Source organism: Anopheles cruzii, chromosome X (genome assembly GCF_943734635.1).
Source record: "Anopheles cruzii chromosome X, idAnoCruzAS_RS32_06, whole genome shotgun sequence".
Taxonomy (NCBI): domain Eukaryota; kingdom Metazoa; phylum Arthropoda; class Insecta; order Diptera; family Culicidae; genus Anopheles; species Anopheles cruzii.
The window spans coordinates 993346-1016068 of NC_069143.1; the positions used below are offsets into that span (position 1 = coordinate 993346).

Sequence of the window (22723 nt, forward strand, 5' to 3'; positions counted from 1 at the left end):
CACACGCCGGAGGTACACACACTTACCACTTTGGCACCGAGAAGTTGGGCTTCAATTGCAGTACGCAGGCCGCACGGGCCGGCGCCGACGATGAGGACGCGCGTCCCGGCGGCCGCCGTCCCCTTGCTGTACACCTTGTGGGCGGCCCGCGCGTCGAACTTTTTCCACAGCGCCTGCGCCTTCCAGCTGCGGACGATCGCCCGCAGCTTCGGGTAGAACTCGTTCAGCGGCCCCGGTCGGATCGCGATCGTGTCGCACATGTTCCGGTAGACGCCCAGTATCTGGCGCATCGTCGTTGCCGCACAGAAATGGTTGAACATCTCCGTGGCCAGCGCGGCCTTCTCGTGCTCGCACATGGCCGCAGCCGCCGCTGCTGCTGCTGCTGTTGCGTTCATGCTCTTCAACGATGTCCTGCGAGAGCCGAAAAAAAGGGCGGACAAAACAAAATTAAATTAAGGTGAGCAGGTTAGAGGGGGTTAGTGTAAAATAGAGGCGTTGGCGTAATCGAGAGTCCGGACAGGACACGCGAGCTCTACTATATGCTATTTACATTGGGGCCCTGTGGCTCTATTCACCGCAACACACACACACACACACAACACAACAAAACACTTCCTTCCGCGCGGTTCCCGGATTGGCAACGGCAAGATGGATTGGCTGATGGATTAAGATTGCACACTGCGAGCGCGTGTTTGCACCTTGGCTGCCGGCGAGCGACTGGAAAGGAGCGCGAACCCCGCGAACCATATAAGTCCTACCGGGGTCCTTCCGCCGCCCACCCGCTGCCACGGTCGCGCGGATTTGTTCCGCGCGACGAGCCCCCGTCGTAAATTTGTCAACGCTCGCGACGAAGGCCCCGTCGTCAAATTGGCGAACCGGGTTGGCGATAGTGAGAATCAGTGAGAAGGAAAGACAGAGATGGAGAGAGAAATAAAAAGATCCAGGGTGAGACAGAGAGAGAGAGAGCCAGGTTCGATCAAGTGCGCAGACGGAATGACAACAACACCTTCTCAGCCGGGAATCTCTCTAGAGCAAGGGACGAACCCTGGGGTCCGTCATCTCGCCGTCTCACTCGGGGATTAGTGGCTCGCAAATTGATGCTGCTTGATCTCCGAGAATTCTGCGCACCATACACACGCACCATACACGCACACACGCCAGAGGGTCTAGAACAGAGAACCCCCGATTGGGAGGCTAGGCTAAGAGTGCATTACTCCAGGCTGAACTGTTACTCCTGTGTGCTCCAGGGTGCTGCTTACACCATCTAGCGTTGCAAAGTTCTAAATATTGGGGGGAAATGCTGCGTCTCGGGAATTCGAAAATGGTGTTGGGTTTAATTGGCAATGGGGATCCTCAACTACGAACAGAGCCCGAAATGTACGATCACCAATACACCCGGGCGATAAGGACACTCTACGAAAATTCAAAAAGCTCATTTCATTTAAGCTCACTGCCATCTCGGTGGTTGGTGTTACTCATAAGCAGAACGTGACGTATTTGGGAGCTCGGAAACCCCCACGAGAAGCCAATGCACCCATCAACGAGTTACTGATTGGTACGGATTTGGGCCGGCCGGCCGTCATCGGCCCATTTTACTTCGAAAGGAAGAAGGAAAAGCTACCGAGAAATGTGTTCGCTGATTGCGGTTCTTCGGTGGTTGAATTGAAGCTGAAGGAGCAACTCACTCACTCGTGTTCGTTTTGTTTTTTATTCATCCTGTCAACCTGTACTAAGGAAACGGTGTGCCGTGTGGCCGCCACCGTGCGGCCCAACCCAGCCCAACCCAGATCTCGTGTTGAAATTGAAATCCACTATGGGACATTTTCCTAGGATTTTCAAAACATTGTTTCAGGCCAGCGTCAAGAGCTGGTGGCCGTGTGGATCGGTCGCGCTGACGAAATTCTTCGTCAGCGAAGCGCAAACGGTGCCCCGCATCGCCGTCGTCCGCGTCGTCGTCGTTTGTCAACTCGACCACCAAACCACCCCCCACCCCCTGCCACCCTGATGCACTCCTACGCCTTTCTGGGCCGCGTTGTTGTTCAGTGCGGATGAGCAGTGTTTTTGAAAACAAAACACCAAAAACCGAAGCCCGAAGGCCCTGGCCCCGAAACCGAGCGCGCTGGGAGAGGACCGTTTAAGGGCTAGGGCTACTCAAAAAGTTTTGTGGTTCGATCCATAACCATAACATTATGGTATACATTTTATTATTCAGTGACGTCTCCCTGAACACTCAATACACTTGTTCCAAAGAGATTCCAATTTATGAATTCCATCCCTGTAGTAAGAATCTGAAAGGGCGCTTCGCTTACGCTTCCACAACTGTCAAACTAATTGTCAAAGTGGTGGTTTTTTCTTTAGACTGTCCAATGAGATGCCTAGGGCTTCTACTAAGTCTCTTTCAGTGACTCGACGATTTTCTATTACGATATCCTGTATTTTGTCTACGATTTCAGATGTTGCTACTGTTTTTGCAGGCCGTTGACGTGGATCGGCTTCAATGCGATCGTACATGAACGACGCACCATTTCGAATGCTGTGTGTCCTGCAAGTGTCATCAGAAGGAGCGTCTCGCAGTGCGTTCGTTCATTCGGTGGCCGTGTTTGTCATTCCCGTCAGTGGCCAGACCAGCACGCACTGACCCCTGCGCTGACGCATTCCTATACTTGGAACGGCGCTGCTTACCTTACGAAATTATTATTATTATTCACCCGAAAATAGCAGAAAATAATGGCGCGCGCAAAACAGTGTGCAGTGTCAACAAGCAACATGCACACCACTACCTTCCAGGAACGTCCCAGCGTCATGCGGCAAATATGCCGGCACTCTTCTTCGCCCCCTCGTGGATGCTGGTCTGATTGCCGTTCCACGATGTCTTCCGTTTTTCCGCACCGAATTAAAACGGGGCGCTCATCCCCCAAAAAGGTGCTCGGCGGGAGGTGGGTCACACCGTCCCGGTCCCCTGTTACGTTGGGGGCCCCCCCCCCCCCCTCCTACCGGTGTCCTGTCAGATAACACCCATAACAAATAACGAGTAACGTGGCCGTTGTCGGTTGGCCCGGAAACGATCCCGAAAAAAATACGGTTCAGCACCGCAGCCAGGAGGAGAAGGAAGAGGGGCAAAGGTTTGCAGGAAAACAGCGTGCAGTAAACGGCAACGTCACCACCACCCACAGGCGGGCGGCAGCATTCCGGAACAGGTATCGCAGGTCGGCGAAACAATCCTCGAACTGAGCTGAGCTGCGCGCCGAGCATTGTGGGGTCATCACCCACGTGCCAAAAATAGCGATGAATGCTCGATGGGCATATACTCGGCCCAAGCTGCCCCTCCTCCTGGTCTGGCCTCTGTCTTCTGTATAACTATTCGCGTGCGTTGTTGAATTGTTTTGGTTCAGTTTCGGATACATCGTCAAACACATTTGACGCGCGAAGATCCAGAAGCCTGATACAGTGTTCCGAGAGATCGCGTGTGTGTGTGTTGTTACCCTATTCCATGTTACGTGGGGTGTCGTCACCCACTCTCTTGCATACTCAGAAACCGAAAACTCCGTAAAGCTCCACATATTCCACATACAGCTTCTACCCCACAAGGGCAGAAGGATGGATGGGTTCCGAGTTCGGGAGCGCGGGGCGGCCACGGTGCTCACTGCTCGACCGGGGGTCGCATGCGGACCACCTGCTTCACCAACCTGCTGCTGCACCAGCTTCTCGGCTTCTCGGATTCATGCTAATGAATCTCGTTTTCGTGACTTTTTATCAATTAGCTAATTAGTTTCGTTTGACGTCCCCTCGGCCCCGGCGGTCGCTTCTGGTAGCACGTTGTTTATTTTTGGTACCGCTAGGCGTGACCAAGGGCGACGGATGGGACCCGGAGCTTCGCCGAACGGCCCACTTTCACCTGGCGCTGGCGACGACGACCCAGCCCACGAGTACGTCACAGGGAGATGACCTGAGATGGGCTCGGTTTTCGACTCGCAGCAGCAGCAGCAGCAGCGTGATTCGTTTCGTTTGGACTGGCGAACTCCTAGCGCGGCCTGCCCAAAGAAGGCGCGCGCCCGCCTAGGGAACCCAGACCCACACCGCTTCCAATAAACCGCTGCCGCCTGCCTGCTACTAAACGAAAGTGAACTCGCCTGGTTCACTTTCGTCTGCTGCTGCCACACTTTCTCTGGCGCAGCTGAATCGGGGGGCCCATCGATCACGCCAGTTAGAATCCGCGAAATCCACTGCTGCGGCTCACGATAGAGAGCGCAGGAGTTGCACCCGAAAGGAGAAAGGAGTTGCACCCGACCGACGGGTTCGACGCAAATGAATTCCGAGGTTTCAAGGTTCGGTAGGGGCTCCAGTCATCCAAAGTTCATGTGATTTATTTCGGGGAAATTGTCACAGTAACATGACCAGAGATACTTTCTTCTTTTTCTTCCCCCTGCTGCAACCGCCGAGCGCAGTCTTGGTCTGCGAACGCACCAGAGATAATGCTAATCTCTGTTGCTTTTCGCAATGGTGTGTTTTTAAAGGCGGCTTATAAATAAGCCCTTGAACTGTTGTCTGGTGTTCAAATGATGCCAGGTACCGGAAAGTACCGGCCGTACAAGGAAGGCAGTTCAAGGTGACACTCGCGGAAACACTTCAAGCGAAAAGTCTACGTGAGAAGTCGTTCGTGTTACCGGTGGCAGGCGGCGGGTCTAATTGGACGCTAGCAGAAGCTGTCGTTTGAACTCGTGGATGGCCAACAAACCAAAACGTGCAAATCTCGATTCTGGGCATTATGGTACTACCGACACATATCTTGCTGAGGTCTCGAAGAATTCTACCAGAAGAAAGTGAGTGTGCGTGTGTGTGCGTGTGTGTGAGTGTGTACCCACAGGAAATGCGTGCGTGAACGCTACTGCTACTGCTATTGACAGATTTGGCGAGTTGCCACTCGCTAGGTGCACCCGATAGCGCGATACTCGAGTGGTGACAATGGATCCGGGAATCGAATTCGCCGATAACGGGACCACAACTAGACATGCCTTGACAGGTGATACTGCTGCGATACAGGAAGGAAATGGCCACCGTACAACACCGTGCTCGAGGTCGCGGTGTTCAAGAACACTCCTGGGGCTCCTGAGGCTCCTCCTATTCTCTCAAGGGTAACCTAAGACCAGTGACCAGTGACCGATCCCTGCCCTCTCCCCTATGCGCAGCTTTTACGGGGCAGGATTTTCCACTGCTCCGCTCCACTGCGGTATCTTTGCGCCGGGGCCGCCATGGCCGACTGATTGGCCACCTAATACCCCGCGTGAAATCTCCTCTGATTAACGGAAGCTGATTAAACGGGAGCCTGCTAGGATTCGCGGGAATGCGCGCAACCTCAGCACACATGTCCCGGGGCTCGGTCCACACCTGCACCGTGGCTTAACAGTGCGGCGGACTCCACGGCCCCGCGGCTTATCAATGGCCATCGGCAATAAACGCGCAATAATTACCTCCCGAGATACCATGGCCCGGGGCGAATATTACACGTTATCCGCGGCAGGGAATTATTTTTGCCAATAAAGACGTACGGAAAGTATTAAAAAACAACCCCCCGCCCCACTGCTATGAGCCATTTTTGCTTCGTGAGACCACGGATCGGTCAACGACGGCCAAACACGAGGGGCCAACTCTTTGATAAGGCTGTTGTGGTGTGGGCCCGATTGTGAGAGGCTGCAGCAAGCCGCCGAGATGCATTTTTTATTAGCCATTTTTAGTGTAGATGGCCGTGGTGGTTGTTGGGCTATGAAAAACTACTTCGTAAATCGCGTCGGACACATCCAACCGCCGCTCCGGACGGGAAAAACCGGGAATGTAAAAACAGGATTATCAGCTATCGCTCATCGAGCACCGCGTGTCCCCGTCGCCCCGCATGGGTGGACATATAATAGGCGGCAGGATTGATAAGCAGGCAGGCAGGCAGGCAGGCAGCCCGAGGACCCGAACCCGAGCGGGCGGGAGCGAGAGAAAAGCGGTAAAACTTATAACCCCCGGAACGCCGGTGGTGGACACCAGAGTTGGAGTTCCAAGATTCGGTGTTTGAGCAACATACTTTACTTGGCCGGCCTTTTTGCCGTTCGGGAAGTCGTAAAACCCGCGAGAGAAGTGCGCATAAAACGCTCCGCGAGCGCTGCGTGCGCGCTGGCGGCCCCGGCGCGGCGAGCCCTTGTGAGAAGGTGAGCTCGTAAATATTTCAATAAAAATGCAAATTAGCTGCATCATCGTTTGGGACGTCCGTCCGAACCCGACCGACGGGAGGCGACACACCGGACACACCGGAATGTGCATTTGGAGATGCACATTAAATATACACATTAGCGCGCAGCACCTCGCCGCCGTCGCCGCCGCCGCCGCGCGATGGAATATGATTTTTTTATTGACCCATAACTATTGAACATCCATTCCAGGACTCCACCCCGTCGTCGCCTTCTGCTGAATCTGGTGGCCGCCGCCCCGCCCGTCCGTGAAATGGCCAGTATCGGGGAGATTAAGGAAATAAAAAAGACCATAAACGCGGAGATTGTTTTCTGGGGACGCTGGATCTCCGATGGACGACGCGGGGCGAAGAACCCGGGCGCACGCGCTCGGCAGCACCAGCATTTCACAGCGCGAAACTCCGTACACGAAAACTCATTAAGAAAATCAAATTAATAACCGCAGCCCATCGCCGCAGCGATAGCGATCAGCGTTTAACGACCGCACCACTCAGGAAAGGGATTATTTGAAGAAATTAAAATTTAAATCAGCGCTCACCAAGGAACAAGGAGCGCCGAGCGCGTTGCGTGGCACGGTGCGCTGCGGTGCGGTGCGGTGCGGCGCGGTCTACTGCCCAACCCAAACCCCCCGGTGCCGGTTGCCGGTGCAAAAATTGACCATTCGCGTATTTGTTTGTTTACGGGTTTGGCGATGCGCACTACCCGTTCCCTACACTAGCTGGAAGCACCTGTCACCTGTCAGACGCGCATCACGCATATCACGAGACGGTTCACGAAGAGCTGTGTGCCGTAACCCAAACTCTTCGCGTTACGCGCTGCATGTGCATGTAACGTGCAACATAACCCGCGTACTTGTGTCGGTGCCCGCTCCGCATAACCCCTTTACGTAGCACGATAGAACTGCAAATGTAACAACGGTGGGCAGACAACGGACCTAGAGCCTTTCGTTGTAACCAGACGCACCGTGACGTACCGGGCAGCGCGGTAACACCCCAGGAAACGCCAAGAAACGGGGACTCTGGTTCAAATCTCCCCGAGACCACATCCAATGTTCCATCCAAATACTGGGTTTAAGAGTGCACCCGCTACCAATATAAATTAATTTTGTCTCAAGTTGGTACACGCTCTTCATATGAACGTATGTGAAACGTATTTCATTTTAATTTTTCTTATTTTTTTACATTTAAAAGCAGAGGAAATTCACGAACGAATGCTGCAGGTACAAAAACAAACAAACCTTGAAGACAATCCACACAATCAAGGCCTTTCAGAAACAGCAACAACCACCCGGAAATCGTGGACAAAATACAGGATACAGGTATTGGAAAATCGTCGAGTGACTGAAAGAGATTTAGTAGAAGTCCTAGGCATCTCATAAAAAAAGATGATGATGAGCCCAACTCTTTCCCCAAAATTGGATTGAGATGGCGAGTTATCTTATGATATTAAAAAATAAACCGTTTTTCAAACCGTCCTACTCTATTTCGAAATGGTGATTTTGGCTGACATACCCTGGAGAATTTCAAATGAATCTCTATTCCTCGCGTACAACAGGAAGACAACGTGGAACCTACTCTCAGGAATGCACGGCAAAAATTGCATCATCTGCGCGTCAGTCGGAGTCACTGTTTTCCAATCACTGGAGAGAAGTCACCACTGTACAGGAGAGTCGCAGTTTTTTCAAACCTATTCCGTAACTTGGTTGCTCATTCCGACAAAAAAACCAATGGATGTAATCGGTACGCCAAATGTTACTAAAACGCACGAAATTAATTTTACTAGCCTCCATTGAGGCATTCGCCGCAAAGCCTTGTTTACGCGCGCGTGTCTCAAATGAATGTTGACTCAATCTTTTTTTTATCATCATCATCATAATCCTGTAAGATGATGACGCCGATGAGTACAGTACTCAAATTTAACAGTTTAACATTAAGTAATCATGGACAGGCACCAAACCAACCCTAACATATGACCCGCCTAATGTACACGGAACACAAGCGCTTAAATTCCCTACCGTTTGAAGCCTCAGCAATCTCCCTTGGCATATTGTTGTAGAACTGAATGCCTTTGCGAAACAGAGAGTTCCTGGCGAGAAGTGACGTACCGTTTAGCGTTCTCGGAGTATGAGCGCTACGTGTGTAGTGGTGATGAACGTCCGAGCCCCTAACAATGTTTTCTCCAAGATACTCTGGCAACAGGCCACTTAGAAGTTTATAGATAAATATCATAGTCTGATATACTATCCGCTGCTCTACCGACATCCATTTAGGAGTATCCAACATCACAACCGACGGTGTGTACCTACTGCAACATAAAACTACTCTCATTATTCTGTTTTGCTGTCTTTGTAATCGTTTCATTTGTGTCTGATTGCCGAGAAACAATATGGTTGGACAAAAATCAAGATGTGGAGAAATGATTGATATGTAGAGTTGAACTTTCCCAAAAACGGTCAGGCCGTGTCCTAATCTACTCATCTCATTCTCATCTCATTGGGCAGCTTAAACCAAAAATCCTTCTTCATCGCCTAACAAGAGTATTTTGGCAGTGGCAAAAATCCATGAACTAATTTAGCCCCTAGCGACTTCCATCTCCAGACTTGAAAAAAATGTATGCATGGAAAGCGTTTTTCATCAAACGATGAGGTCATAACAGCGCACCGGAAGCGTATTTTATAGCCATTCCTGACTCCCGACTTCAGGGAATAAAGGAGAGGTGTGGTCAGGGTTTTCCTCAGCGAACCGCAAATCGTATTGAACACACCTGCGACGACGAGAGCAGATTTGCTTCAGGCTTTCGGAAACCGAAACACACAGCAGAGCGGAAACCCCACGCCACCACGCGGAAGTGTCAGATCTGGGAAAAGCGCACCACCCACAGAGCGGTGGTGTGTCGTCGTAACGCCAAACGGCGGAATGGCTAATCATGATTAGCGCCGGGTTGGGCGCGTGTGAGAGTGATGTGATCCGATCGCGTAATCTCGTCTCTCGCCCCCCAGTCCCGATTAAGATGTAATCGCTCGAGATCGAGAGTGTATGGAACCGCGGAAAGTGCATCATCGCCGTGTGCGCATCCATCCACCGGAAGCGACCACAGCTCGGACCCGCCAAAGGCCCAAAAACAACCCCAAAAACGATAACAAGCAGCACCGGCGAAGAAGCAGGAAGAGGTCTTAGCTAGCGCGCTTCCGTGGGGTGGTCCCCCCACCTTGGCTTCCTCGTTCGCCCCCGGCTAATGAAAGGCCGCCAGCCAAGGCGCACCTGCATCATATAATCGCCGCGGGGGCGGCAGATGCCCGGGATTGCACAACCCGCCCGCCCGCCCGACCGACCGCCTAGCCCACAAATATCGACGGATCCCGCTTTGCCGGCGGCGTTATCAGGTCCAGCGGAGGCCCACCGTCCAAAGATATTGGAACCGCCCAAAACAGTCGCGCGGCCGGCCGAAGAACCCGTCACTCGAATGTCCGTGCTGCGCCCTCCCTTGTGGGGGATTGTTGCGCCGCGTCGATGAACATCGCGAGTGGCAGTGAACTTTTTTGTAACATTTTATTTTCGTTCCATTTCCTTTGCTGCGAAGGCCGCTGCCCGCTGGATCCGGATGTGCAGTGCGGAAGCGCAGCGGGCAGCGGGCGGTGTGCACGTCAGCGCAACGCACGCTTCAATGGGCAATGGCAACCGCCGCGGCAAGCGGAACTACGCTCGGTTTTGGGCTGTGCAACGGTGGGCGCGGCACCCCGGTAGTCGCTTGCTGGAAGTGGCGGCTAGTTGGTGCGTGCACCTGAAACATCGGCATCAAAGCACATCAAGCAGATGGGCTGAAAAGTCCCGAACCTGGTCCCGCTAGTCGAATTGCGTTTTCAGTTAGTACTACCCGTCAAAAGAAAGCTATTAAAATTTCACGATAATCTCTTCTCACAAGTTTGTGAGTTACTGTGCTAAGATTGATGCTACTTTGGTTATTTTCAGAACCATGGATCAAAAGCAATTTCAAAGGTGTTTTTAATGTTGCACTGCTTCTTGACGGGAAAAAATACCGTTCAAGCGAAGCAATGGTTTGAAAAGTGTTATAAGGACTTTGATCCATCAGAAAAAAAAAACAATCCAAACGTTGGTTTGCTAACGTCAAATGCAGAATGAAGCATAAACGCAGTGGACGGCGCAAAATGAGGCGATAACACCAGAAAACATTTTAAAAAATCACAACATCGTTTTAAATGATCGAAAAGGGAAGTGGCATCAGTTAACTGACGTTGTAAAGATATCAAAAGAACGTGTTGGATTAATACTACCAACGAACATCGAGCTATGACAAAGCTCTGTGGCAGCAGCGTTTGCTCACGCGTAACCCTCTGATTCTGAGCAGTAACCCTGCGTCCACACTTACAGTAAATGGGGAAAAATGTATGTAGGCCCAGCAAAATTCACTCATTTTTGTTGGACATCCGTGAGCTACTTTGAGTTGCCGTTGAGTTCCTCTTGCTTATCGGTTATTTGTACCGATTCGGGTTGAGAGGCCATATTTTTCAATTTGACAGTTGGTACGGGCAACTTTTTTCGTTGTCCAAATTTTTGGACAGCATTTCGAGAGCGGATCAGATTATGACAAAGATGGCAATGGAAAGAGAAGGAAAACATCATTTGTTATTATTTGTAAACGTAGTTTAGTGTCAACTGTTGTTTACGTTGATTGCAAGTTTGTGAATTTGAGAAATAAGTGCAAATTGTCCTCGGGAAAGATATGTGCGAAATGCGGAAAATAATTTGAAGGACAATTTGGTGAACAAGAAAAAGTCGTTGTTCATGTTATCCGCAGAAAAGAATGGCGAACCATAACGGAATTGTTGAGGAACCACCGTCCAGCTATAGCTACCGCAATGGAAGCGGTGCGCCAAAAATCTGTAACGGTCATTCGGGTGAAATTCCGGAACCCTATTCCATCGTTCAGCTGGTTGATTAAATGTAATCCGTGGTGTGAAGCCTCCGCGAAGAGCTCTCGCGTCCAACAACGTCGTGATACACGCTCAGCATCCAAATACTGAGCGTATGCAACAAGCACAGACGCACCAACTAAACATAGTTTTTGCGATTTAGATTTGTTTTTATTATTTTTAAAAGACATTTTATTATTCGAAGATTCGATTCGAAGCCTATTCGCTGCAAAACTACAATTGGCAAAAGAATGAAATGGTGAACTGCCAAATTAAAAACATAAACAAACGAACTGTCATTTCACTCACTGGAGCTCACAGATTTGACGTCTAGAAATTGCTAGTGTGACAGCAAAAAGTTGGCCCAACTTGCTGTAAGTGTGGACGCAGGGTAATAAAGTGAAATTTTTGCGTAGATATGTGACAGTGGATGAAACAAAGATTCATCACTTCACTCCGGAATCGAAACGATCGAAACGAGAGGAGAGCCATGGAATGTGCGTGGTGTAATATCCATCGACTCTCACGAGAAGGGAAATACCATCGACAGTGAACAGTGCATAGCGCTATTGGAGCGTTTGATGGCCGAACCGAAAGCAAAGAAACAACCGCATATGGCAAAGAAACAAATGTCGTTTCATCAAGACAACCGGCACCGAGTATCGCAAGTCAATCAAAATAACTGAACAACACTTTTGAAAGCAAAAGCAACACGGTATCCTTCTTAGGCCCGGGACTTTTCAGTCCATGTACGAGGCGGAGAGGATGGCTCACTGCGATCGCGCAGTGTCACAGCAGCAATCATGGTCCCGGTGGTTACGCTCCCACAGCCGAACTCCAACGGACCGAGGTTCAATTCCAGGCCATGTCATGCGGACACTCTCTGTGTACCTCTTTCGAAGCTCTCTTCTGTGGTCTCTCAGAGATGGCTCTGAGGATCATACTGTTGGGGTCAGTGGGGAATTTATGTTTCTGAACCCCCGTCCCCAGACCAAAACAACTATCCCCATGTGTGGTCCCACAGAGTCCACCACCCACTCCTCTTTCGCTCCCTGTAGTATGTGCCCAGCCAGCCGATTGAATTGAAGGCGCATGAAGGAGAAGACCTTGAGCATCAACAACAGCCCTTTCTCTCTCTAGCCCTGCCTTGCTCTATACACGCGAGGAGTTGAGCAGCTCCACTCTCTGTTTGCAGTACTACTCCCCAAGTACCATTCGAGCGCGCCGAATTCTTCGTTCGTTCGTCTTCCCCCGATTAGTGCGCCCCGCCCCAGGAAGTGCGCTCTGTTTCACGCAACGCGGGTCATGGCACGACGAAAGCGGTGCGGTGTTTGTTGGGCTGTCGAAGACTTTTACCGGAGGTATTAGTGCGGCACCGGCAGAACTAAGGGGGGAAATATGTCGCAAATGGGGGTGGTGGTATCGTCGTAGGGCGACCAGCGATCGATGTCGATCAACCGGCCGGCCATCCAATACGTGGGGTGCCGCCGCGTGGTGCCTCTCCCTCCGATCTGGGACTGTTGGCGGAGTTTGTCCCGCCCGAGGCAGACGTGTAGCGTCGCCATAGCGTACACAATTGTTACCTTACTTTCTTCGCTCGGTTGCACACCTTCACCACCGCGGAGACGTGTACTGGGGGAAAGGGGGCCGCTTAGTGGGTTGTCTGTAGGAGATTGTTTTTTATAGCAGGACCCGGGCCAACTCTTAATCGCTTTACCTTTATCAATGCATCACTCCGCCGAGCGGAACAGCATGTGGGTAGCAGCAGCAGCAGCAGCACAGTAAACGCTGAGTTTGGTCGGGATTTGGTCGTGTGCAAAGACTAGAGGCCCCTCTCACTAGTGGGTCTGTGTCGCAACTTGTGAGACCCTCCGACATGTGTGTCAGAATACGACTTTCAATAGGTGAGGTGATCTACTGCAACGTACGCGATCCGATACTTCCTCTATAGCCTGCAAGCGACAAACTGCTGGTATCCTGCAGACTCCTGCAGACGCTCGGCCATTGGATTCGGGCAAATACGAAACGGATTGAATGGGTGGGCAGTAGGTAAGGCAAGCAACACGATCTGTGAACTCGTGTCGTCACACGCATGAAACAAGACCAGCTGTTTCAGCGTGTTTATTAACACTTCACGCACTGATAGGTTGCATTGCGCATCAGCAAGAAACGATAGCCACGCGGGGCGATAGCTGTGGGCAGTCGGCACCGAGAAGTGTTTGACAGGTGACCGGTTGGGCAAGAGAACAGACGCTCGTCGCTCTTTGGGGGAACTATCAAAGCGTGCCAGACTCGTCGAGAAGTCGTGAGAGCGCTACCTCTCTAAAGTCAGTCACCGTATCTTCGATGAATCACATCACCTTGACACACGCTACTGAGCTACTCTCCCTGGCGCTTTGTCATTCTAGTATGACTAACGATCGGTGCCGTTACAACCATCCTATGGGATTAAGTCATAAACTTACAAAATACGAACGGACACCGGTTGCGCTGGTGACAACACACCCCTTATGGATCTCCGAATAATTGGATAGTTTTAACAAGGCAAACCATAAAGTACAATACTAGCTTTAATCTCCATGATGTGAATCATACCGAAGTAATTATCGCCGTCCATAAACATTCAATCAGACCCTTGAACCCTGCCGTCCAAACACTGAACAAGTTGTAAAGAAATATTCTGGAATTCAATTTAGACATTTAATTGCGTATCTGATGGCGTATCTGCGCAGTCCAGCTACAAGTACACTGAATCACGTATCCGCTGACGCTACGCTAGTTGGTTGCCTAGTTGGCTGGCTAATTGGCCTAGTCCCGGGCTGGAGCTGGGCTGGGCTGGGCTGGGCACCACCACCCGGTGAGAACGTTTGATGGTATCTCTGGTCCTAGAGCCATAATCACCGAGCCACCAGCCTGGCCAGCGTTAGCGGACGTTATCTACCGTCACCCCGACCTGGGATCAACCATCGGCGATCCATATCGGCGCTCCACAGGTCTCCATCGGTTTCGCGCAATCGCACAATTTTTGCATTAACCTATGAGATAACTGACCGGTTGCGTGAGGCAACGTAGCCGAAGAGGAACGTGGAACACTCCCAGTCAGCCGCACGCGATTTCCATTTGGCCCTGTAATGCGCGCATCCCCCCCCCTGGCGGCGCTAGTGAGCTGGCACGCTACATGTTGGTGCGCTACACTTGTTGGCCTGTTCCCAAACACGTACACGCCCTTGGCTGTTGTGGCGAAGCAACGCCGCCGGCGACTGGAGAACTATTTTTGGCCAGTCGGTGAGAGTTGGTGTTGCGCAAGCCGAGTCCAAGTCAAGTCACACGCCGTCTTAGTTTGCCGTCCATCCGCAGCGTCGGTAGCGTTTCGAACTAGAGTAGTAGTGCGTGTTTGGCACATTGCAACAGAATGCATCTCTTTTTTCTCTATACGCATCTTCAGCCAGCTATGCACTGCTATGTGATAGGGCGAGTCTAGCTTACGACTGACACACCAGCCCAGTGCCGCAACAGTGTGCGCGTGACCCGCGCCCTATCCCAGGCTAGTAACCGTTTATTTTTGGATCCGGCGCGTTCTTTGCCACTTGTTCTTCTTAATAGTATTCTTCTTCTGCTTCGTCTTTTTCTTCTTTATTCCTTCACAAAAACACCCCACTCGGTGAGTGTGACTAATGCCCTATTTTTGTGTTGGTCACCCCATCGGCGAGAATGAATTAGTTACAGTAATTAGGCAAAACGATCCGATCCCGGACCAGACGCAGCATTCTGAGCTCATCCCGAGTGCCATCCCGAGTGCCGATAAGTCATCGGCAACTTCTTGACTTGACAACCCCTCCAGCAAATGTCTTTGTCCGTCGAATAGATCAGCTACTTTTAGCTAAAGTAAGGTCCAGCTCCAGAGGGGCAGAAGAATACGTCAGAACAGCACTGCACTTTGCACTGATCAGGTCTAGGTTTTCCTAATGCCGGGCAGATCCTTGAACTTACCACCACCTTAGTCCGTTTCAAGTCCGTATACGATTACCACAGCCAGAGCTAAACCGGGTAAGGCCGGGTTTAGTTTCTGAACACCTGGCAAACTTAGCAGGCTTGTTACAATGGACCATAACCAAGGTCACGGAGCCAGGTGAAGTCGTCGTCGAAGGGATTGTGTCGTCGGGGAGGGCCTTCAAATGCTCCCGGCCTGATGCTGATGACATAGACCTTATAGGTTAAAGCGGTTCTCCAAAGTGGCTCAGGCATAGTGAGTTGAGTAAGCTTTGTGCACAATCTCGGGCTCCAGATAAACGAAAACAAGACCAAATTCATTGTGACACCATCAGCTGTCCTCCCGCCAGAGCCTGGTGAGGAGAACGTTTCGCCAGGCTCCGATGGGCTGAGCATGTCATGAGCATGGCGTCCGACAAACCGTCCCGTAAAATCTTCCGGTCCGGAGACGCGCGGGATTGCGACGGCGATGCGACAACGGCCGGTTTAACGAGTTAGTGGACGATGGCATTGTAGCGGCAAACGATCCGGCGAGGCCCACTGGTTGGTGCATTAGTGGGTCCCATGCCGCCGGAAGCCACTACTCCCCAAGCCACGCCGGGGTTTGCTCCACCCTTTTTACGATGCCGAAGACATCCACAACCAGTCAGAGCAGAGAAGAGGGTGGTGCGGCCGAGATGTGTAACGTTTTTATTGGAGGCTCAAACTTGGGCGCGGCTGTAAGCGGCCGTAATAAAAAGGCAGCAAATTAAATAAATTATCTTCGCCGCAAATCTCTCGAGCACCCTCGGGCTCGGGCACACCGGGGCGGTGACGGCGACGGTGCAGCCCAGCCTGCATATGGCCCACCGTCGGCGTCGCAGCCAATAATATCAGCTATCGGACGTTCACAACGCAGATGGAATGCCATTCACCGTAGAGAGCCGGAGCGCCAGGAGATTATTTCTTTTTCGTTATCTCAAACTATAATTTAAATTTGAAATGCCACAATCTGTCGCATGGGGCCATTAAAAGTGTAGCGCGGCCCACGGATCAGGTTCGCCATCGGGCACGACCGCCCGGTCCCGGTCATTCACTGCCGCGCCCCGCAACCCCGGCGAACCATCCGTAAGTAACATGAAAAACTAGGCACTCGGCGGCGCTGCCAAACGTGGTATGCCAAATAGGACTTGGGCACCGGGATCCAGCACAATAGACTCATCGCTGTGTAACACGCGCGGACGTGGACGGAAATTTAGACGTTACGGAGCCGCGCAAGGGAAGGATTATTTATTCATGCACGCACGCACAGTGCGCTCCACAGTCGTGGCCTTGGTGCGGAGAACGGACAGCACGGACAATAAGACGCCCAGACCTACCGGGGGGATCGTGGGATCTCGTTCCAATAAAGAGATGAGTTGGCCACATCGCCACATGCAAGTCGTTTAAAAACACAACGGACAAAAAGTGCAAGAATGTGCAACACGCGCGTTCTCGATCGATCGATCGGTTCGCTTCCCGGTGGATGATATCATCGCCTATCATCGGGACCTCCAATGACGACGGTTGGCCGCCACCCAATTTTCGTGTGCCCGAGAGATTCCATTGGGGTTCCGCGCGGATGGGAACGTGTCGGTGGAGAACTCATAAACTGGCCGTGCGTGCGTGGGTGACCATTTATTCGCGCAAAGCAGCAACTGTCGAACCGCGTGCTCGAACCGCTCGATCTGGGGTTCGATCATTACGGCTCTTTTCCACCTCGATGGTTATGTTATTAATAAGTAGAGCCGTCTTTTTTGGGGCTCGGGAAATCCCCAAACGTGGTGCAAAAAAAGACAATGCACACCGAGTGACTTTGGTTTGGTGGCAGATTTTGGTCTGGCGACCCATCATCGGCCCATGTGTCTTCGAAAGTAACCGTCGAAGTCGTACTCTACCGAGCAATGGTTGCAGATCGCGGTTCTTCGGCGAAATTGAAGCTGGAAGCAACTTAAACGACATTTAACACCCACCCAATCCCGCGCCCACAATCAATCTGTTCACCAAACGTGAAGAAAGTGGGACGGACACGGGTGAGTCGCGAAAATCGGGCCCACCATCACCCGCGAACTCCAGCGATCGCATCGCATCGCCTAATTAATAATATATCGCGGACGAACGTTCGAAGCAGGTGGAGCGCGCCCCGGTGACTTGTGGATGTGGCTTGTGACGGTTGGAAAAGTTGGGTGAAACCAAAGCCAGAGCGAAAGACAGCGCAGACCAGCAGCCAGCAATCGTCCAGTAAGGGGCGCGCGAGAGCCGAGATTCAGGGAGAGGGAAGACCCCACACGGTGCCACACACGGTGAGCAGTGAGCGGGGGATAGTATGCAAACAAACAAACAAACAAACATCAAACGCAAAACTGAAAGAAAGAAAGAAAAAAAGAAAGAAAGAAAGAAAGGAATAAAAAAGAAAGAAAAAGAAAATGGGCAAAAAGAAAGAGAAAAGCAAGGAAAGAAAGCAAAAACAACGGACATCATCCGAACCACGCACAAAAAAACACGCGGCGGTTAAAGAAAGGTGAAATTTATTTGATTTAGTGTACAACCCCCCTCTCGCGGGGAAAGGAGCGGCGCGGGCAGGAAAGGTAAAGGATGAAAATGCGATGCGATGCGGTTTGCGAGTTTGATTTCCGTCCCCGCCGCGCCCCGGGAACATTCCGCACCGAACGACGGGCGTCGGTCGGACATTTCGTCCGGCGGGGGGCTTTTCTATGTTTCTCCGACTTCATGGGCACGCCCCGCGTACCAGAGTAAGTGTGACTAGTGCATGCGTGCGTGTATGTGTGGGTTAATTGGATTTCCAATCGGTGAAAGAGAATGTGCGCCTAGACTCTCTGTGTTTGTGTGTATGTGTTGTTTTTTGCTTTAAACTGTCGGCGGCACTCGTCGAGTGTCGCGTCACCGAACCCGAAAAAGGATGTGCAAATATACGCAAAATGCATGCAATCCCGATTACCAAAACCCCCTTCCCGTCCTCCCACGCAATGGTGCCTTGCGTTGAGTCACGGATTCTTTGGCTCACGGATTCTCAAGATGACGCACACGGCACCACGGAGATGTGTGTGCGGTGCAGTGCGTCATCGTCGTGAGGAAACTGTGAGTCAAGTCTTTTCCAGCTGCATTTCCACCGACGGCACCAAGTAGCACACCGAACGCCTGATGAGACGCGAATAGAGCAAGGAAGGCGAGACAAACATGGAGCTACTCGGCCCTGGGCCGTTAGAGCAACAAAGCCGAGTGTCGAACGGACTCGAAATTACGATCCCAATCACGTCGGTGGCGGCGGCGACCGGAGTGGAACCGATTTTCATCAGCGCAGCAGCCGATGGGGGACCGATGGAAAATGCCCGAGCCGCTGGGAGATGTCCAGTACTGGGCATCTTTCGCGAAACAGGTTCAAACCCGCAAATTTGTACAGTGGGGTAAGTGGGCTGTGGTATCGACACTAAGTTGACAATTATTTTACCAGTCCACACATTTGGTTTGCACAATGGTGCTGGCATTAACCAAGGAAACCCTGATGTGCAAGTTGTACCTGGTCAAATGGTTAACTCAATTCTCAGTAGCGCATATGCACAGTACAATAGTACCCCCCCGCCCCCCCCCTCCCCAGGATAAGGTCACAATATAACGAAGTTGGGAAGGAAGTATTGATGCACCCAACCAATAGTACACACCGGGAACTCTCTTGTGAATGGTCGAGGGCCGCTGCAAGTCAGTTGGTCAAGATCTGCAGTGATAAATCAAAGTTCTACACCGTTGGAATGATGAAGCCGTAGAATGGTAAACCACAGAAACTGTTCACTTGATCCAATAATTACTAAACGACCCCACGTGCGGAACACGGTTTGGTTTCAGCGCTTTGATGCTGTGTCCTTACCCCTTGACGTGTGACAACGTTACGTTGAAGTTCAACTATCTGTACAAATACGGCCCAGTCCGTTTCTCTAAGATTTCACACACAAAAAACTATTCCTCTATCAAACCTTCACTATGAAAACCTAACGACAGCGACACCGAACATTATCGAACAGTGCGAATGTCCCGAACACCTGATAGGTATACCTATGGCTGGATAGATATCGATCACTTCAACGCTATGTTTCAAATTTATGTCGCGCCCGGCAAGGTTTTTTGGCTGTTGCCCCAAAAGGTGGTAAACGAAATCTCCCTTGAAGGTGAAAGAATTGACTCGATGTGTGTATCGGATCGCACAATTTGACGACGATATGTTGAGGCTGGATTGCTGCTCTCGGGGATTGCGGAATCTCAAGCTATGTAAAGGCTAGAGTACTGTTCCTTCAGTATTGCTGAACTGTTTTGTTTGGTGATGAATTGTAATTCATCGCGATCATCGTGATCGCGCCATCGAATAGCGCCCAAAGACTCACGCAGTCACCAGAAAACTGTTAAACAACAATCCCAAATATGGGCTTTTGCCGGTCGGAAGATATCCCAATCTTGGCAACCGATCGTCCACCCCAAGCTTCAGATGTCGAATCAAAAACCCAACGCTAGGTTACCATTACCCGTAGAATGGATCACAGACACAGAAGGCATTCTCACCAGAAGGATCAGTTGTTCCCGAAACCTCCATGCGTGACCAACCTAATGCCTAGTCTGTTGTTCAACGAGACAGTGCGGTTATGCTCAAGAATGTTGGTAAGCCTGCATAAATGCAAAATTGCGATAGTGTTGTTCGACAAAAAAGAATGGTCCACGCGTTTTCCTATGTCGATAAAATCTAAAACAAGCAATGGTTTTGATGTCTGATTCCATACACACACACACGCACGTGATTTGGCCTATCTGGCATATCTAATGACTTATTTGTCTGGCATCCCATCCTATGAAACCCAATGCCTTTGTCCAATATTGGTGCGATGGTCGGTTGACGTTATTATCATTTGACAGACTTTAAGCATTAAGCTTCGTCTTTCATCCAATACTGTTGCAGGTGAAAAGCGTGTAGAATGTGGAAAACGAATGAAAATAGAGAGAGCGAGAGAGAGCGAGAGAGAGGAAGGAGAAGTGAGACGAATTAAGGGCGACGGGCGCAAAAGCGCATACGAGAAAAAGGAAAAGTTCAGAATTGATTTCGAGTTTGGGTCAGTTTTGGCCACGCACGGCACAACCGGACCAACCAGAGGCGGAAAGGCCGTTTTGGGGTTGAAACACAGTTTGGGGTTGAAACCGGTGCAGAAACACTTTCTGTTCCTGCTTCTTCTTTTTTCTGTCTTTTCTTCCTACTGCTACTGTTTTCTACTTCCGTATGCGGCTCGATTGGAATTTGGCCACAGTTCGCGCGTAAATGTTTGCTTGATTCACTATTTGTTGCACTATTTTCCCTTTTTCTTTCGCTTTCTTGTTATTCTCTCTTTGCGTCTCTCTATCTCTCTCTCACACTCTGTCTCTCTTTCAGCTGGGTTTGGTTTTTTTTTCATTTGTGTTTTTTTCTTCGTGTTTTTGGGGCCACTAATGGCAGTGCTCTAGTTGGCAGGTGCGTTTTCTCGGTCACCCTCCCCATTACAATCAATCGAATTAGTCGGTGACAGGAGTGGTGGTGATGATGGTGGTGTTGGTGGTGCTGCTGGTGGCTTTCCTATGGCGCCAATCACCGCCTTCCCTAACACCAACCCCCCATCACCCCACCACACCGTCGTTCGCAATAATTGACTGTGTTTTTCGGGCTTTTGGTTTTGAATTAATTTTTTTGTTTTTCATTTTCTGTTACTTCACCCAACCGCACACGACACAGTGTCCACAGTGTCATTGTTGTTGCGGTCTACCCCGCCGCCGCCACCGTAGTTAGTATAGCTAGAGCCACCATTTTCTATCCAACTCTGCTCGGCTGCGCGCGCGTTGTTGCGCGAAAAATCAGGCCGGAAAAATTGCCCGTGCAAAGCGAGCGAGCGAGAAAGACGCGGCGAGATGGTTACGATTAAATTATATGGCATCAAACAACATCAACAACGGCACAGGGCGGTGGGCACGACGGCGGTGGCGGCGTCACGAAGCAGCAAGTGCAGGCGCGGCTATCATCGTCATCATGTAGTGGAGTGGAAAATGCCCAATGATTTTTTGTCGGTATGTGGTTAGTTTTGCATCGTCGAGCTTCCCTCTTTTTTCTCTTTCGCTCTCTCCCTCTCTCTTTCTCTCCTGCTCTCCTTCTCCCTTTTTCTCTTTCTCCCTTTCTCTCTTTCTCGCTCTATCTGTCTTTCTACTTCACACTCCCTATCTACTTTGTTCGCTTCTTTATTCAGCGCATTCATCGGAATCATGCATTCATTCATTCATTACAAATCCCCACCCACCCACACCCTCCCCACGTTTCAACCCCCGGCCACCTCCCACCCCTTTCTCCCTCTCCTTTCGTACCGGAAAATCCTATCGGCGGCAGCACCAGAGTAGCATGCAGAGCAGGAAAAATCGGGGACAATTGCTACAATTATTTACGCTCCCTAGCAATTGTGTCTCTTGACGCGGGGCCACATCAGAACCGGCCGGGGGCCGGGAAGAATCACAGGCGGCCCCCTTTACATTCCGTTGGGGCAGGTTTTGGGAAGAGTAGGGTTCACCTAGTCGCCATCGTCTCGGCACGTAACCGAACAGCGGCGGATTAGAAAAGAACAACCTGCGAACGCTTCTTCGCGGGAAGGTCCGCCGGGTTGAAGAGAAGGCCGCCACCAGGTTGCCGCCATATGGAAATGAGCCATGCGCCAAGGCAAGCCAATCACCGCGAGTATAGCTCTCGGCTCGGGAACCCACCACCAGGCGGCGTGTGCGCGTGCGTAGCACACGCTTTTTCCGGCCATGCGCACGGAACACGCGTGCGTACGTGCGTGCGTGGTGGGAGCACAGTGAGGGGGGGGTGACCAGCCATGCAAAAAAAAGCTGGGCCAGCATCGCAGCGAACCCACGGATGACCGCCGAGAGTTCCACACGCACACCCGTTGCTATTTTACGATTCAAATTGACAAAATATTTACCACCGTACGGCACAACAACAACAACAGCAGCTACAGCGGAACAGCGAACGATGGGACTTTCGCAGCCCCAGAGGGACTTTGGCTGAGATACGGACACAGGACACAGGGCACCGGAAGTCAACTATTTGGGAAACTATTCGACATTGTCTAGAAATTTTGACATTTGACTGTAGCCATAGTATTTGGTGCTTTCTACACGCGATGGATCGTCCAAGTGTTGTCCAGACCAAGTGTTGAGACTCCTTGTTTTGTTCCTTGATTCCCGCCAAAACTCTCCTGACTCGCCAGTCGAGATTTTTGGTTGTGTTTGTGTTTTGCGGAGAATAGAGGAATATGAAAACTATGACGGAATATGAAGACTGGCGAATGCAACCCAAATGATCTTGATTAGGCGACTCTCACTTTGCAGTGTCCAAGTTGAATTACCTGAACCACACACACACACACACACATACACATTAGCATTAAGTTGTAAAGTAAATGTCAATGCACACTGCGAAAGCGAGTAGTGAACGCTGCGGGGTGGACTCGGCCTTAGAATGGTTCGAACTGAGGAAAACATT

General features: G+C 51.0%; 1 protein-coding gene across 1 annotated transcript in view; it reads right to left on the reverse strand.

The window, feature by feature from the left end:
• LOC128274134 (F-actin-monooxygenase Mical) overlaps positions 1-22723 on the reverse strand; it is a 57455-nt gene that overhangs the window by 27218 nt on the left and 7514 nt on the right. Inside the window, exon 2 of the mRNA XM_053012275.1 lies at positions 27-411. Coding sequence (XP_052868235.1) covers positions 27-395 — 369 coding nt within the window. The 5' untranslated portion in view covers positions 396-411. The remainder of the gene's footprint in view (positions 1-26; positions 412-22723) is intronic.